The sequence below is a fragment of the Diceros bicornis genome, chromosome 20 (assembly GCF_020826845.1).
Source record: "Diceros bicornis minor isolate mBicDic1 chromosome 20, mDicBic1.mat.cur, whole genome shotgun sequence".
NCBI lineage: Eukaryota > Metazoa > Chordata > Mammalia > Perissodactyla > Rhinocerotidae > Diceros > Diceros bicornis.
Window position 1 is genome coordinate 12,263,139 of NC_080759.1, and position 18,718 is coordinate 12,281,856.

Genomic DNA, 18,718 nt, shown 5'->3' on the forward strand with positions numbered 1-18,718 from the left:
CCTCAACATCTCAGTTTGGGTATCAAATAGACACTCAAATTCTTATTTCTCCACAACCATCCCAACCTGCAAAAATCTAGTCTTCTACATCTCAGTAAATGGCATCTGAGTTCCCGAGACCCTAATTTTTAGTAGCGTCCTCTATTCCTTTTCCCCTCATTCCGTATCCATTTCATAAGCAAATTGAGATATTTTCTAAGTTTTACCACTTCTCCCCATCTCCCATTGTCAGCAACTTGACATCTTATCTCTTACCTATTTGAATACTCTCGTAGCTTGTCTCTCTGCTGCCACTCTTGCTCTACAGTCTATTCTCACGCAGCAGCCAATGAATCTTAAAAATGTAAATCAGATCATGTTGCTCCCAAACTCAACCACCCTCCCCGCAAAGTTTTCACATAACACGTGGATCAAATCCATTCTCCTTAACATGACCTACAAAGTCCCACATTCCCTACCATTCCCACCATTTTCCCTTTCATTCACTCTACTACAGCCACATGGATTTACATCTACCCCTCAAAAGACCAATCTTGTTTCCTCCTCAGAGCTGTTACTCCTGTTTGTCCCTCTGCCTGGAAAGTTCTTCCTAAAGATCTTTGCATGTCTGGCTTTTTCACATTGTCCTGAACTCTGCTTCCATGTCATCGCCTCAAGGAAGCGTCCCGATTCACCCATCTGAGGACAGGGGAGAGGATTTATTTATGCTGTTCACTGCTGTATTTCCTTGGACCTGACACAAAGGAGGCTCCTAGTGAATACTTGAAGGAATGAATGTTTTGTGCCTCCTTTAGCATGAAAGCCTCAGTGTGTGAGTATCAACTATTGAATATAAGACACAGGGTGACTCTAGGAAACAGAGGGTTGATTTGAAGAGAGTTTGATAAAAGGACTTATAAAGTGTGGACAGGATATAGGGAAACCACAAGACATAGCATGGCACCCCAGGGCTAGTAACAGAGGCATGGTGTTACCACCAGTAGGGGGCAGAACCTAGAGGGAGCTCCATGGAGAAGGCCATCTGTCAGGAGGTGAGACATTCAGCCAGGGATGTAGCCAGCCTACTGTGGCCCTGCAGGGACAGAGTCAGGGTGATGCATACTCTGACTTCATTCTTTTTTTCCCTCCCTCCTCACTCCTGCCAGGGGTCCCCTTTGACACAAGACATTTGGGAGCCAAAGTCCAAGGGAGCTCACTGATGGGATTCACCTGGGTCATCCTCCTGGGACACAGGGCAGGTTGGAGAAGAATGGAGATAGATCTGGAGGGGCAAAAGAAGGAGAGGCAACACTCATGCCTAGGGTTGCAATATAGCTCCTTCCTCCCATTACGCAGGTTGACACTAATTATTTAAATACTTGGTTATTGTTAACATTATTCTTCTCAGGGTTTGTCTGCCCCTTGCATGGTGAGCTGCTTGAAAGCAGGCACTGCTCAGTTAGAGATGGTATGCACAAAGTATGTGGTTGAAATTATCAGAATATCCTTTAGAATGGTAGTACTTTCCCCAACTGCTTGATGAAGTTCTCCTATCAGTGGTCTGCTAAATTTGTATAGAATTTTACAATTTACGGAACTTTCATAACAGTTCTGGGGATCAGCAGGACAGATATTATCTCTACAGGGCTGATAAAGTAATTATGGACAGAGGTCAGCAACTTGTCAGTGCTCTACAGCAGATAGAGCTGGGGTCGAAATCCAGAAGTTCTGACTTATAGTCCAGTGCTCTCTACCATAACATGCTGCCTCCCTTAGGGGTGCATTTCTGTGGGTTATGACAAGCCATACTCAAGATTCTATTTTGTAAAATAATTTGAGGAATGGTTGCATATTAACCTATTACCACTTTGTAGACAGTACAAAGAAGTGACAAGGAAAAGTCCCCTAAGGACTTGGAAGTGAAGTTGCCCTCTAAGAATTAAACTATGACATTAGCTCATAATAAATTATAGCACAGAAATACAATGTCACCTTAAAAAGGCAGAATTGTTCCCAGGTCTGCCAGACTCAATTATGACTCAATTGAAGGTATTACCATTTATGAGGGAGGATGTATCAGTCAGAGGTGAGGTCAGTCATCCTTCCATGCTTCAGAAAAGGAGAGTCAGAGAAGCCAAGTGTTAGCAGAGCCCAGCCAAGCCTGTCCTGGGGAAACAATGCCTCAGCCTGAAGTTAGTCTTGGTGGCAGAAATATTCTTTTTTTCTAAAGATGGACAGATCAGGCTGTTTTAGATATTCGAGTTACAACTAACATTCCTTAATCTAACTCTATGTTCACAACACAGCTATCTGATTAAAATTTTTTTCCATGAAGTATGTTTACAGGGAGAGAATAACTTGACCAGAAAACTGAGCATCTGTTAACATTGGCAATTACATTTCTCATTACAAATTAATCAATTAGCATCCTGGTTTATGCAGCAATTTTTGTGAACTAATGTGATTCTTAATGTGTTAATGTGATTCTCCTGAGACTCTGCTGACAAATCAGATTTTGAGGTTGTAAGACTGAGAGCTATAACCTCAGGCTGACGTAAATTCGGCAAGGAAAAGAGTGACACTTTAGAAGACTTTCTAAAGTTATGTGTATTGGATACGATATATATATATAGTAAAATACATTCTTTTTTGGTGAATATTTCTGAATTTTGACAAACCATACACAGTCACGTAACCACCACAATCAAGATATAGAACATTTTTCACTCACCCCGAAAAGTCTCCTCACTGATCAATTGCCTCCCTTTTTCTGCAGCACCCAGCAACTGCTGATCCCCTTTTTGTCTCTATAGTTTTGCCTTCTCCAGAATGTCATCTAGATTCAGTACATAGCCATTTGAGTCTAGCTTCTTTGAGTTAGCATAATGCATTTGAGATTCGTCCATGTTGTTGCATGTCAGTCATTTTCCTTTTTTTTTCAGATATAATCTACCTATAACATTGTATTAGTTTTAGGTGTACAATAGACGTTTGAGTTATTTCTAGTTTTTGGCTGCTATAAAACAGAACCATTATAAGCATTCACATACAAGTTTTTGAGTGGGCATGTTTCACTTCTCTTGGGTAAATACTTCAGAATGGAATTGATGGGATGCTGAGTGTATGGTTTAATTTGACAAGAACTGCCACACTATTCTCTGAGTGGCGGTACCATTTTGTATTTCCATTAGCGATGCATAGAGTTCCCGGGGCTCCATATCTTTGGAAGCACTTTGTATTGTCAGGTGTTTTTTCCTCATCTAATAAGTGTGTAGTGTTATCTCATAGTGGTTTTATATTTCATTTTCTCACTGACTAATGATGTTGAGCAATTGTTTTTGTATGTTTATTAGCCATCTGTATATCTTCTTGGATGAAACGTTTCATCAATCTTTTGCTTATATATTTTTTATTGGGTTGTTTGTTTTCTTTACTGACTTTCAAGAGCTCTTTATATATTTTGGATATTAATCTTTTATCAGATGTGTATTTTATAAACACCTTCTCCCAGGCTGTGGCTTGATTTTTATTTTTTTAACCGAGTCTTCCAAAGAGCAGAAGTTTTAAATTTTTAAGAATTTCAGTGTATGAGTGTTTCTTCCATGGTTTGTGCTTTTGTCATACATACGAAAACTTTGCTTAACCCAAGCTGCAAATATTTTATTCTATATTTTTTCTAGAAGTTTTTATCATTTTAAATTTACATTTGGGTTTTAAATTTTGAGTTAATTTTTGAGTATGGTGCAAGATATGGGTCATTTTTTGCATATGGATGGCCAATATTTCCAGTACCAGTTGTTGAAAAGATTACACCTTCTCCATTGAGTTGCCTTGGCATCTTTGTTGAAAATCAGTTGACTCTGTGTGTGTGTGTATGTGAGTGTGTGTTTGTGTGTGTGTGTCTATTCCTGGACTCTCTATTCTGTTCCAGTGATCTATGTGTCTATCTTTTTGCCAATACTCCCTGTCTTTATTTCTGTAGCTACTTATTAAATCTTTAGTCAGTTAGAGTGGTTCTTTTTCAAAATTATTTCTGCTATTCTAGTGCCTTTGCTTTTCCATATAATTTAGAATCAAGTTGTTAATTTCTGTGAATATTAAATCTTCCAATCTATAAACATGGCATATTGCTCTATTTATTTAGATCTTCTTTGAATTCTTTAATCAGTTTTTGTAGTTTTTCAATATATAGATCTTACACATATTTTGTAAGATGTACACCTAAGTATTTCATATTTTTTGAATTTCAAATGATACTTTTCAAAATTTCAATTTCTAGTTGTTCATTGCTAGTATATAAAAATATGCTTGATTTTTTTTTATATTGACCTTGTATCCTATGACCTTGGTAAACTCACTTATTAGATCTAGTGCCTTTTTGTAGATTCTTTGGGATTTTCTACATAGACAACCATGTCATCTACAAATAGAGAAGTTTTATTTTTTCTTTTTGAATCTGAGCCTTTAACTTCCTTTCTTGCTTTTTCCTCACTGACTAGGACAACCAGTATATTAAACAAAAATAAGACCTTTATTGTGCAATTATTATCACCACAGTCAATTTTAGAAAATTTTCAGCACTCTCGAAAGAAACACCATACCCATTAGCAGTTACTCCCCATTTGCCCTCTGACGCACCAGCCCTAGGCAACTAGCAATCTGCTCTCTGTCTTGATAGATTTGCCTGTTCTGAACATTTCACGTAAATGGAATCATACAATGTGTGGTCTTTTGTGACTATGTTCATTATCACTTAGCACAATGTTTTCAAGGTTTATGTATGTTGTAGTATGTATCAGTACCTTATTTCTTTTTACTGCCAAATAATGTTTCATTGTTTGGCCGTACCACTTTTTATTTATCCAGTCCTCAGTTGATTGACATTTGTTTTTTTCTACATTTTGGCTATTATGGATAATGCTGCTATGAATGTTTGTTTAAAGATTTTTGTATGGACATATGTAAATGGGTATATACCTTGGATATATACCTAGGAGTTTATTTTCTGGGTCATATGGTAACTCTATCTTTACCCTTTTGAGGAACTGCCATATTGTTTTCTTTTTTTTTTTTTAATTTAATTAATTAATTTATTTTTTCCCCCAAAGCCCCAGTAGATAGTTGTATGTCATAGCTGTGTCCCACTGTGGGAATCACTGGGACATGATATGGACCCACCTGGTAATCATTTCTCTAGTTCCAAAATGTATAATTTTATGGACATACTTAGCAGTTCGAAGTACCCTCACATTGATTTCTTGACATGTAGAGGAAGAGCTATTGTAATAGGGAAGGCTAGGTGGAAGTTCCTGAAGACTTCTTGCATCCTCACCAAGACAGTTAATCAAAAACATTATTACAAATCAAGGGTGATGGAATAGATTCAGGGGTGGTGGTTCTTATCATATCCCCCATTTAACTCACTAGTTTGGCTCCTTCAAAAACTGAGTGGATCATGGCAGAGGAAGTGCACCACTGCAAACTTATCCAGGAAGCCCCCAAAACAGCTGCTGTGCTGAATGTGATATCTTGACTAGAACACATTAATATAATCTCAGGTATGTCAAGAGACTGTAACATAGTTCCAAAGATCTCTGCTAATTGTGCTTTATTAGACAGAAAAAGATACAGGAAGTTTGAAGAGGATCAGGATTCCAGAGATGCTGTGGGTCCCCAATAAGAGTTACTACTTTTGTCTTCCCTGCAACAAGTTACTCTCCTTCAGCATCCATAGCAGAGGTTTTTCTGGGGGCGGGTGGAGAGAAAATCCCTAAAAGCCCAGGCTGAGTTTTATCAACCAGCAAGTGCATATGCACTATTATAAATTATGCCATATTGTTACGGGCTTTTATCTTATGATGAGAAGATAGAGTACCCTTCCTAGAGAATGGTATTAATTAATATTAATGCTTAGCAGCTGTGTACCTGGGGTATAAATCTACTCCATGTCCTCAGATGACCTTTTGGAACCAGGCTTGTCTACCTCTAGTAGGTATCCCATGTCTACAGCACTCTGTGTTCTCATTGCATAATATTATTTTAATCACTGAGTGGTTGGGTACCTGGGGCATAGAATAACCCCACGTCCTCAAATGACCTTTTGGAACCGGGCTTCTCTATCCCTAGAAGACCTCACCATGCCTCCTGATAGCATAGTCTAAGCCTGTCGATCTGAGCATTTTTTCTAGAGAACATCACATTTGTCCACTAAGTTGATGATGTCATGTCACCTGGACTTGGCGAGCATGAAGTAGTGAGTACTCTGAATGCCTTGGTAAGACATGAACTCCAGAGGATGGGAGATAAACCTTACAAAGATTAAGAAGCTTACTACATCAGTGAAGTTTTTAGGAGTCCAGTGGTCTGAGGGATGCTGGGATATCCCCTCCAAAGTAAAAACAAGTTATTGTCTCTTGCATCTCCTACCACTAAGAAAGAAATATGAGGCTTGGTTGGCCTCTTCAGGTTTTGGAGGCAGTGTATTTTACACTTGGGGATAGAGCTCTGAATCATTTATTGGGTAATGATAAGAGTGCTGGTTTTAAGTGGGTCCCAGAGCAAAAAGGGGATCTACAGCAGGTTTAGGCTTCAACACAAGCAGCCCTGTCACTTGGGCCATATCATCTGGTAGAGGCCATGGTACTAGAGGTATCTGGGTATAAAAGGATGCTATGGAGACTCTGGCAAACTCCAAGAAGAGAGTCATGGCACAGACCCTTAGAGTTCAAGAGCAAGGCCATGCTATCTGCAGCAGAGAATGATATGCCATTCAAAAAGCAGCTCCTGGCAGAGATGGAGGCTATGAATGTGCCCAACAAAATTGGCTTTGTGGCGGACAGTATAATGGCTCTCCAAAGATGTTTATGTCCTAATCCCTGGGGTCTGTAAATATGTTATTTTATTTGGCAAAAGAGAATTTGCAGATATGATTATGTTAATGATCTTGAGATGGGAAAATTATCCTGAATTATCTGAGTGAGCCCAATGTAACAACAAGAGGAAGTTGAAGAGTCAGAGTCAAGGAAGGATATGTGACGATGGAAGCAGAGGTCATAGAGACAGAGAGAGAGAGAGAGAATTGAAGATGCTACGTTGCTGGCTTAAAGATGGAAAAGAGAACTACAAGCCAAGGAATGCAGGAGGCATCTAGAAGCTGGGAAAGGACAGGAAATAGATTCTCCCCTAGAGCGTCTAGAAGGAATGCACGCCCATTGATTTTAGACCAGTGAAAACTGATTTCTGACACCTAGAATTGTAAATGATAAATCTTTGTTGTTGTAAGCTACTAAGTTTGTGGTCAATTGTTACAACAGCAACAATTCAGCAAATTTCAGCAAAAAAGCCCGAAATTGATACAGGCTTTTCTCACCAAAACTAATTTATTTACAGCCACTGCTGAATGTCCAGCCTCTTGGGAACAGAGATTGACACTGTGCTCTTATTACAACAGTATTCCGTGGGGAGAACAACCTAGTGACAAGTTGACTCATCCAACCTGGCTGGGATTAACCTGTTTTCTGGATATGTGTTTGCCATTACCGTCTGCAAGGCTTCAGCCAGCACCACTATCCATGGACTCACAGAGAGTCTGATCCACTGACATGGGATCCTGGATAACATTGCCTCAGACCAAGGGCCCTACATATTAACAAAGGAGGCACATCAGTGAAAACACAACTGTGGGATCCACTGTTCCTATACATACCCCACCAAGCGGAAGCTGCCATCCCAATAGAGTGGTGGCGTGGCCCCTTAAAGGAGAGGACACTTTGCAACATTGGGTGCTAACCTTCAGAATGCACTATATTCTTTAAATCAATGGTCACTATTTGGTTCTGAGTCACCAATACATAGAATATATGGGTCCAAAAATCCAGGGGTGAAAGCAGGAGGGCCCCCAGTGATCCACTGAGGAATTTGAGCTTCCTATCTGGGGGTCTACAGTCCTAGGTCCTAGAGTGGAGAAAATAAGAGCCATACTAAACTTTAAGCTACCATTGCCACCTGGTCACTTTGGGTTCCTCATGTCGCAAAACTAGTAGACAAAAGTTACCGTACTGACAGAGGTCATTGGCCCTGAGATCATGAAGAAGGAGGGCTACTGTGACATCATAAAGGCACAGGGGAATATATTGGGCACTTAGATGACCCACTGGGTCACCTCTTGGTATGCTCATGCCCAGGTTTAACTATAAATGGGCAAGTACAACAAGCACAGTCTAAGGGCGTGGTAACCAGGGTCTCAGACCACTGAAGGGTGAGAGCCTGGGTCATCATACCAGGCAACACAGAAATGCCAGACTAGGTTGAAGGGAATCTAGAACGGGTGGTAGAGAGAGGAGATGATGAGTATCAATTGTAGAGGCTTGGGACCAACTGCATAAGTGGGGGCTGTGGTTCGTCCCATTATCTCTCTTTTTGTACGTGCAAATTGTGGTAACAGAATTCAGAAGAATCTATACCTAGATGGAGAAGATCAATGTGAGAAGCAAGTGGATCTGAGCAGTGCTGGGGTGAACTGTAGTAGGTGTTATGGCACCTGCCCAGATTTGTTTTACTGAGACACAGCATCCATCTCTCAGTTGCTGTGAGTGTTGGCTGTTAATGGCAGTATGCATTCTTTCACAACTAGCTTTTATTCATTCAACATTTTAATGGTTTTATTCTTTTATCTGGTTGTATATAGCTGTAATGGAGTTCATTTCTTTTTACTGCTCTGTAAGTATTTAACTGTATCAATATAACACAATTTACTTATCCATTCTTCTGTTGATGGTTCTTTAAATTGTTTATGGTTTTTGGCTGTTACAGATAATGCCACTATGGATATTCTTTTACCTGTCCTTGAATACATACACATACATTTCTGGTGGGTCTCTACCTAGGAATGAAACTGTTGGATCATAGGGTAGGCATATGTTCTAAGATAGTGGATAACCTTGAACAGTTTTCCAAAATGGTTTGTGTCCTGTTAGGAACTATTTCGCAACTCTGTGGGTATGAAGATATTCTCTTCTATCAACTTCCAGAAGCTTTATTGTTTTACCTTTTACCTTTAGATCAATAATCAGCTTGGAATGAGGCAAGGGTAAAGTTTAATTTCTTTCTACATGGAAACAATTGACTCTTTGATTTAAAACACTATTTGAAAGATTTCCCACTGACTACTGTTCTGCAACACAATATCCCGCAATGTTTCATTAGTTTGATTTTTCTCATGAAAGAGCTCCAGTTCTATGCAAGTAACTGGACAGTTATTTGGTTACAGTTTTTGTGATATTGATATTATTATCTCCATTTTCCTCTGGAGAAACTGAGGCTTACAGAAGTTGATGGATCTGGTGAACAGGTTCTTCTGTACAAAGATTCACATTATTAGTGCCTTAAACAAGATGGAAGTCATTAATTAATTAATTAATCAAGTAATAGTATGGAGATTGGTGATCCAGGACTGCTAAGGCACTTCTGTCATCTTCATGTGGTATCCGTTTCTGACTCCAAGACAGGTGTTTCAGCTTCTACCCTCATGTTCTCATTGCAGCCCAGTGAGAAGAGAAGAGCATGGAAATGCATGCCCTTTATTTTAGGGATGTTACCTGGCAATTGCACAATTCCACTCATATCCTATTGGCCAAAATTCAGTTATATAGCCAAACCCACAACCAAGCAAGCCTGGGAAATGGAGTCTTCACTTTAGTTGGCCTGTGTCTCGCCAAAATTTGGGATCTCTGTTACTAAAGGAAGAAAAGAAAAAATGGGTGTTGGAACTGCTAGCCAAAGTTGTGTACTTGGTTGCAGCACATGGGAGAGTCACACAAAAGTCTGTGTAACTCCAGGCTGTACAGCATAGCCCTTGACAACTAGCTGGACTGCAATAGTTCACCTTTTGAAAAACTTTTTGGTATACATTCCTGTCAGAATTTAATTTCCGGATGTCTCTCCTGACATGTATATAATTTCCTTTTATTAGAAAATAAAATTATTTAACCCAATGTATCTTTTTGTCATAGCTATCAAGAAAAATGAGCTAAATTTAAAGACAATAAGCAATAAAAAGCAATAAGCTATTGTTAGTGAAAAAGTTTCCAAAGCCTGTTTTATCCTCCTCTACTGACTTCACTTGCACTCAATTCTTTCTTTCTCTCTTAACCTTCTTCCTCCCTCTCTTTCTCTTTCCTTCCCACCCTCCTTTGTCTCTCTCTCTCTTTTATCTTCACAAGTGATGGTGCCCTGGTCTTTCCTCTCCATATCCCCACTGCCCATATTTTGATGACAAGGAATAAGTAAAGGGGATGGGGAGGGGGGGAGGATGAGAGCAATGGTGAGTCACAATGTCTCTTTCACTTTTCCATTCTTTTTTTTAAAACTTTTATTATTAGTTTTTATTACACAAGTAATACATATTCATTGTAGAAAAATTAGAAAACACAGAAAAGCAAAAAGAAAAAATAATCACCCATAATCCCACTACCCATAAATAACTACTATTAACATTTTAGTGTATGTCCTTCTAGCTTCCTTATGCATATATATACATACATAGATATATTTATATATAATTTTCTTTTTTACAAATATTGTGTCATACTATACATACTGTTTTATAACACGTATTTTTCATTTAATACATATTGTGAACATTGTTGTTTATTCCCTGAAAAAATTATACGGATACTACATGCTCATTGTGGAAAAATCAGAAATTACAGATATGCAAAAAGAAAATATAATTGCTCCAAATCTCACCTCCCAGAGATAAATGCTGTTAACATTTTAGTAAATATCCTTTCAGACTCTTTAATGCACACATGTATATATATATTTTTAAAATGAGCTCATACTGTAGATATTCTTCTGTAACTTCCCTTTTCATTTAACAATATAGCTTGTTCATTTCAATAAATATACATATGGTGCTTATTCTTAACTGGTGCACAGTATTCCATTGAAAGGATAGACTATATTTAACCAACACTATACTGTAGGCTTCTTTACATTTTTTCCATTCCTCCAAATAATGCTGTTATAAGCTCCTTTTCCTGCATATATTTTTTGAATAATGAATGAATGTATTTTAGTTCATTTTTTCTGATCCTTTTAAAGAGAATTTCCCTAAAAGTGGAATTACTTGCCATACATGAAAAATACGTTGCCAAAATATTTTCCAGAAAGGTCGAATTATTTACACTCTTGTTGACTCTGTAAGAGAAGGTTCATTTCCACACTTCTTCGCTGTCCCTGGAAACTTTAATTCTTTATACCCTTTGCCTTTCTGATACATAAAAAGGAATTATCATAATAATTTGCATTTTTTGATTACCAGTATTTTCAAATATTTCCATATTTATTGTTAGTGCATTATTTTAATTTATGGTACATTGCCAGTTTTTGTTCTTGGCTCAATTTTCTACTGGAAAGTTTTATTTTTTTTGAGTCATAAAATGTCATTTACTCAAGCATTCATTATTTACTCATTCAATAAACATGTTTTCAGTGTTTGCTTTGTGTCTAGCACTGTGATAGGTGTTGAGGGTATGACGGTAAGCAGAATGGACATGGTTGCTGCCTTCTTGAACTTCCAGTTTAGTGGAGATAAACAGACAGTTAAACAAGCAATAATGAAAAAAAGGCAATGAGGAAAGAATGAAATGGGAACACCTGGCTGGGAAGGGAGTTGTAGATCACAGAAACTTTCCAAAGGTAACGAAGTTTAAGCTCTTGATATATATTAGAGATCTACACTCTTTGTTGCATGTATCTCAAATTTTGTTTTCTCTTAATTTGGTTTGTTGTTTTTTACTGTATAAGAGTTTTGCATTTTTAATTGCTCAAATCCATCCATTGTTTCCATTGTGGTTTCTTCCTTTGGTATACATTGGTATACATTATGTTTTCCTTGGTATACATTGTGGTTTCTTCCTTTGGTATCCTTTGGTGTCATGCTGAGGAAACCTTTTTTCCACACTAAGATTACATAAATATTCATCAATATTGCCTGCTAGTCCTTTTATATGTTTATTTATGTGCTTTGACGTTTAAATCTTTACTTCACCTAGAATTTATTTTGATGAAAGTTATGAGGTATAGATCTAATATTTCTCCCAATAAATGGCTAACCAGTTATCCCAATATAACTTACTTAATAACTCAACTTTTCTCCTGGATTTGAAATGTCATCTCGATTCTTCTGTGTTCTTCTGTTTATTTTTGGACTTTATATTTAATTCTAATGATTTATTCTTGGCCAATAGCATCACTGCTTTTTCTCATCCTATCTATAGTTACCTGAAAGTTGAGCATTTTGCATTTGGTGATGTTCTAGATCACAAAGAAATGACAGGCATTGCTTAGGTATGCATGTGGGGGGTGGGGAGTTAGTCTGGATGATATTCTTAATCCTTTCAACTTTGAGACTTCCAGAGTCTGAAATTCCATATGGGATCATTGTTAATCTGGCCCATTTGTTTGCTGTCTAAAAGAAATTAGATGCTTTTATCCTCTGTGTATTTGTTTTCCCCTCACTTTAAAGCCCAGCTTTCAGTAGGTGGCAGTATTGCCAAACAGTAAGTATCCCAACTGTTTCAGGAGCAGCGAGGAACAAAATGACCTGGCAGGATTTTAGAATTTCCCCAAGAGCTTTCATTAAAGGAGGCATCAGGGCTGTGCTGCTTCTAAAGTCCTCTTTGCACCCTTGAACACTGGTACAACCAGAAGTGTGCGGTAAATCCGCTCCTAGACGTGTGCAAAGCATTAGTGGACAGATTTTTAAAGTGACACCTTGGCCCTGAGGGCATTTCTTCACACACCATATCCAAAAGTGCCTGTGGGCCCAGCCACTGACTGATTTGAAGCCTGGAAATGTGGTTTTAAACAATATGATTGTGCTGGGATTCTGGTGATTTTAGTTTCTTTATACTTGGTGGTATTTTTCAAATTTCCCACAAAGAACATGTATTGCCTCTATAAACTGAAAAAAGAATCAACACGGGGTATTAAAAATATGGTGGTAAAATGGGTGATTGTGTGCCAGAAAAAGTTTGCGTCCTTTTCTGTTTCAGCTCGGTGTTATTGCTAATCTGAAAGCGAATTACCAGCAGGAAGCCGAGACAGTAGAACTCTACCTCATGGAACTACACCTGAGAAAGTCCTTTGGTAGGTGAGAGGAGGGTGGGGTCAGCTCCTAAAGAGATGCACTGGCATATCTAATGGGAGATGGTGAATGACCTATTGCAACCATGAGCCAGTGTAGGTTATTAGACTTTGAGCACTAAATTTAATTTTAGGACCCGCTAGTGAAAGATCTATAAATCTTGGAGTGTGTCCACGGGAACTACAAAACTGATCAAAGGCTGGGAAACAGGCACTATGAATAAAAGATAAAGTGGCTGAATTTATTTACCTTAGATATGGAAAGCCTAGCAAGGGAATTAGACAAATTCCCATCTCCATGAATAGCTACTATAGCCCTCCCAGACACGGAGGTGAGACCTGAATTTATTAACAGTCTTCAGCTGTACAAAGGACAATTGCACGAAAGGTAAGTGTTACTTTCACACTGAGACTAAGGCGAGAGTGAGCACAAATTAACCAAGCAGAAGTGATTTAGGTCAGGCATTTAGAAGAATGTGCTGAACACTAAGGTTGGGCTTATCAGTTAATAAGTTTGCATGGATTAGTAGGAACTAATTTGAAGCTAAGGGTTTAATATAGTGGAAGGGTGGGAGAGGGCAGAGACAGGAGCTGAGAGCATGCCAAATTGGGCTACTTCATAATTTCTAAAACAATGGCCCTGAAGTGAATTAACCTCCGCGGATGAAAATGAACCGCATTCAGGAAAGGATATTGATTTCGTAAATCAAACCTGATTTACGAAAATCAGGGTTTGCAGACCAGGTAAATCTGGGAGTGGTTACCTGCTTTGCAAGGGAATATTCACCGTAGAAATCTTTAAGTAGCATATTCCCACAACTGTTTTATAAATATTTAATTTAGAAAATTGGATTTTCTTATAAACTTTCAAGGGCACTTCTTATATGAACTCAGACATACCTATAACCATGCATTAATTAATTACCAGTTCATTGGAACACACTTTGGATTCCAAGAATAAGGCCAAAACCCAGCAGATATAATCTAAATAGAGGCCTACATAGCCTTTTGAGATCTCTTCCAACCCTTTAATCCTTTCACCTTCAATTAAAAAAGCTAGATGACAATTCCAAGTTTAATTTCCACAAACATCAGATATTAGGTTGAACTGTATGCAATTGCCATTTTTATAGGTCAAAACAGTCAAATATCAGCAATTTCATATAATTCAACCTAATACAATACTTACTCCAGTAGTTCATCTGTACGTACCTCTCTCTTCACTAAAGCTAAAAGCTTTAATATATTTAGTTTTTAGGTCAAAATATTGGTGGACATATAAATACCTGTGCACATTCGTACTGAGAAAGAATAGGGCTGGGATTAAGGATGCATCTTGGATAAACCACTTATAGGCATCTAGCTCATCCTTTTATTGTCCTAGATACTGGTGCCTCTTGTCTGACTTGAGGATTTTTCAGACTACGGAAAACAAGAAAAGAATTCCAAAGGTCTGATTTCTCACCCCATGGGAAATTCTGTCTGGGAAATGGGCCAAAGGAAGAACAAGGGAAAATATAACTAAATTTGTACCATGTTACAAGTTCAGTGGAGGAAGATCACAACAAAGCTGTGAGCAGCAAAACAAAGCTCCAGGCTTCCTCCTTTCTAAAATATAGTATTGCTTAACGTGTCCTGCTTTCAAGAGTCTAAGCATAAGACAAGACACCAAGTACACATTGGAAAAGTCATATCTGCATAGTCATCTAAAATGAGACAAGCTTAGCTTAACTAAAAAGATTTTATTAACAATGTAAAATGTTAAATATTTTTACGATCTGAGCTAATTCCAGCATGCCCTAGAAGATTTAACACTATGCTGATGTGCAGACATCATGCTTCAGATTTCAGTTAGAACAAAATGTGAGAATACTCAATTTTACATTTGAGGATAATTGTATATGTTACTACACCATTTCCTAACTGGATTACTTCACTCTTCAAGAAGCTGAAAAAGACAACATTGGATCAAAAGGAAATTAGTTGCCCATTGCATTGTACGAAGGTATTAGGATTATTGCATATTTACAAAATTTAAATACTTTTCATATATGGTTTTGTTGCATTATAAATTAAGATATTTTTATGTTGAAGCTCTTAGATTCTGACAAAATGGAAGACTAAACGTAACTGAGTGCAGAGAAAGCAATAGTAAGGTGGCATATGTTTGATTATAATATTTCTAATGATATCGATAGATTGGATTTTTGAACACAGTTTTGCAGTTTAAATAGATTTCTATGTTTAAAGATTTCTTTCATATGTGATAAATTGTTAATATGAGATCAGCAAGAGCTACAGATATACTATCATACATGAAATAATTTTTCTCTGTATAATACATTTAAAAAAACCTGTGAATAATTTAAAAATCATAATTCTTGCTTCTGTCATGGTATGGTTTGGAGCAGACATGCACTATGTCAGCTTTAAAAATCCTTTTAAAAACAGCCTGCTTTGTGAATCTGTTTTTTTTTTTTTCTTGACAGCAGCTGCTTTCAAATGTAAAATCATTTAAAAGGGCACGGGAGGCGGATAAAAGCAATAAGGAAGCATAGAAAACATAGTCAAAACCCAGTAACTGTGGTGCAGCTGTCTGGAGGTCCTCAGGTTTTGTGATATTTTCAGGTCTTCCCAATGGTGGGTTTCCAGGAGGAATCGCCTAGCTTGAGACAAGACAACACAGCCCAAAGAACCTTCTCTTCCGTCTTCTAACCAGGGGGTAGGGAGTTAGATTTAGAAGACTGCTGTCATCTGTGATGGGATAGAAAGTACACGAGTGAGGTACAGATGAAACCGCGTGCTTTTTATGAATTGGCTTTAAAAATGCACCCTTCTTTGAATCCAGGTTTCTTAATCTCAGCACTATTGACATTTTGGACCAGGTAATTCTTGGTCATTGGGGGCTGTCCTGAGCATTGTAGGATGTTTCGCAGCATGTCTGGCCTCTATTCACTAGATGCCAGTGGCACTCTCCCACAAGTTGTGACAACCAAAAATGTCCCCAGATGTGGCCAAATGTTCCCTGGAGGAGGGGCAAATAGCCCACAGTTGAGAACCACTGCTTAGAATTAAATTTAAACTGCTTAGAGGCAATCTTTCAGCTGAGAGAAGTATAGCTTCTTAGCAAGAGCCCACGCTTTGGAGAAAGGTTGGCTTCTTTTCTAAACTAGCTCTGTGAGTTTGAACATATAACTTAAGCTTGCTAAGCTTCAGTTTCCCCATCTGTAAAATAGAGTTTAATAATACCTAAGAGAGGATTAAATGAAATAATCTATGAAAAACATTTAGCTTGGGTGGGGACCTTGGTGCTTGGCACAGAGGAAGCACTCGGTATAGCTATTATTAACTCTTTTCCTTTACATAGGACCATTCCCACCATTCACCTACTCTATGGCTCAGGAAGAAGTTTCAACTATTCCTTGATGCGTCTTTCCCTAGCACTTTCTATAGATTTCTGTACACAAGGGCATTCAGAGAAGATTGCCAGCTGTTGAATTCACAAGTTTTGGGTTGAAATTTTTAGCACGACGACAAGTAGAGGAAGAAATGAACCAGTAAACCAAACCCAGTTTAATGAACTAGCTTTTTAAGAAACAGTGCAGTCCAAAAGAGAGGGTAGGTAGAAACAACCTGTTGGAGTAGAACTGGCCAGTGTGAGTCCTAGAGGCTGGAGAAGGACCACAAGGAAATAATCTGGAAATTGCCAACTGGGGCAGCACTAGGACATGGTCAGACTAGAGCTAGGGGCAACATATGGCTGTTGGCTCTGGAAACTGTTATGGACCTAAATTCTGCCTGGACTAGTTGCACTGCCCTCTCAGAGTGGAGCTAAGGGGCTCCCTCCTTTTCCCTCCTAACCTTGAGGATACAGGACTTTGGGAAGGAGCCTAGAATAAGAGTTGATGAAGAGATAGATATGGTGAAGAATGTGCCCCACTTCAATAAAACTGGTTTGTACATGAGGGTTGTTTTCTTCACTACTGAGCCTAGATGCTCAGGAAATTGTCAAGAACAAAAATGAGTCCTGACTTTCCAGTCCTCTTATGTAAATGGTGTCATTCAAGTGCACAGGCTCTTCCTTCTCTTTCCCCCAAATTCTCCTGTGTCATGCTTATTTGTAAATTAGCATCATCCACCAAGTTGACAGTGTTCCTTGGAATGGTGATCTATGTTATACACTCAGATGAACTCGAGCAGCGAGTTGGAGCCGGGGAAGAAAGCAAGTGCCCCAGCTGGGCACATCCAATTAGTCAAACACAGGCCACACTCTTCTAGGCTCTGCAGATTAAAATCCTCTCTTAAAGCTCATAGTTTGCTAACATGGAGAAAAACAGGACTCTCTTTGTCCTTTCCATAGTGAAAAATAATTCACTATTATCTAGATGTCAACAACTTGAGACTAAAAATAGGACATCGCTATTTTATAAAGTTGCCCCAAATAGTTAAGACACTGAAAGCAATGACAGATACTATATATGAGCCTGATTTCTCAGGAGACTCTCTCAGAGATGAAGCGTGATATATTTGGAACAGAAAAAAACGATTACTCACTTTCCCATCATTTTTAGGACTCACTTCTTTAACCAGTAAATGATCGATGAACTTAACCTAATTGGATAAAATGGCAAAGATACAGCAGACTCTGAAGGGTAAAGAATTTTACCTCTCAGTGTCTGTTTGGATAGTGACTACACTTCCTGAAACCCTGGAATTCAACGCTTCCTTGGAACAGAATCACCAAAACTATGAAGATATTTATAGGGAAGAAAAATCTTATTTCTATTTCTTTAAGACTTGGAAGATCTACTTCCTCAATTTCCATATATCCTTCTTTTTCTCCAAACCTTTAAGAGATCTGGGGAGTGACCTAACTGGTATTTATATTTTATAAAATGCAATTCCAATGTGTATTATTCCCACTACATGAGCAAATGTCTACAGCAGTGTTGTACGTTCAATGAAAGTATGCACATGTGCTGTGGTGTATGTATGCTGTGGTGGTATGTTTGCTCCCATTCTCTCTTTTTTGTGTATTAAAAGCACACAGGAATTATACACAGGTATTATGAGATTTGTATCAAGACCGGCCTTTGTATCTATGCATTCATTACAGTGAATTAAAAAGCCTTTTGTGCTATTGAAATTCTCCTCACTCAGCCTTCTTTTCACATCTATATGATATATATATTCACTTGTGAGTGCTGTATACACAAATGCACACACACACACATATAGCATTCACAGTGAATAGTAAGTGTTAGAATTGATGTGAAAGTGCTCATATGTTAAGCAAAGGACAGGATGCGTATTAAGGATGACTGCTGGTTTGAGGCATCTCTGTAAGCATTTGTGACACCTTTGCCTAGCCCAGAGCTGTCTGATCATCACCTGGGGCTGAGGTGACACAAAGCTCAAAAATTCTTAGCAGAAATTTTGAGCATCTTTCTACACCATAGGAAGCTGACACCTGCAGTAAATGCTGAAATTCACCGAGCAGTAAATATACCCAGAATGGTTTGAAGTGAATTCAACTCCAAGGAAAGATACCTTTCTGCATTGATTGAAATCCTGTCTCTGAAGTGACGGG

At 38.3% G+C, this 18,718-nt stretch overlaps 1 protein-coding gene across 2 annotated transcripts in view; it reads right to left on the minus strand.

The window, feature by feature from the left end:
• RGS7BP (regulator of G protein signaling 7 binding protein) overlaps positions 1–18,718 on the minus strand; it is a 141,744-nt gene that overhangs the window by 31,465 nt on the left and 91,561 nt on the right. The window contains exon 6 of one of the 2 annotated variants that reach the window (XM_058564001.1): positions 10,344–15,882. The exons of the other annotated variant lie outside the window; for it this stretch is intronic. Within the exon in view, the coding sequence (XP_058419984.1) occupies positions 15,791–15,882 (92 nt within the window). The 3' untranslated portion in view covers positions 10,344–15,790. Of the gene's footprint in view, positions 1–10,343; positions 15,883–18,718 lie in introns of those variants that run through there. 2 annotated transcript variants of the gene reach the window in all.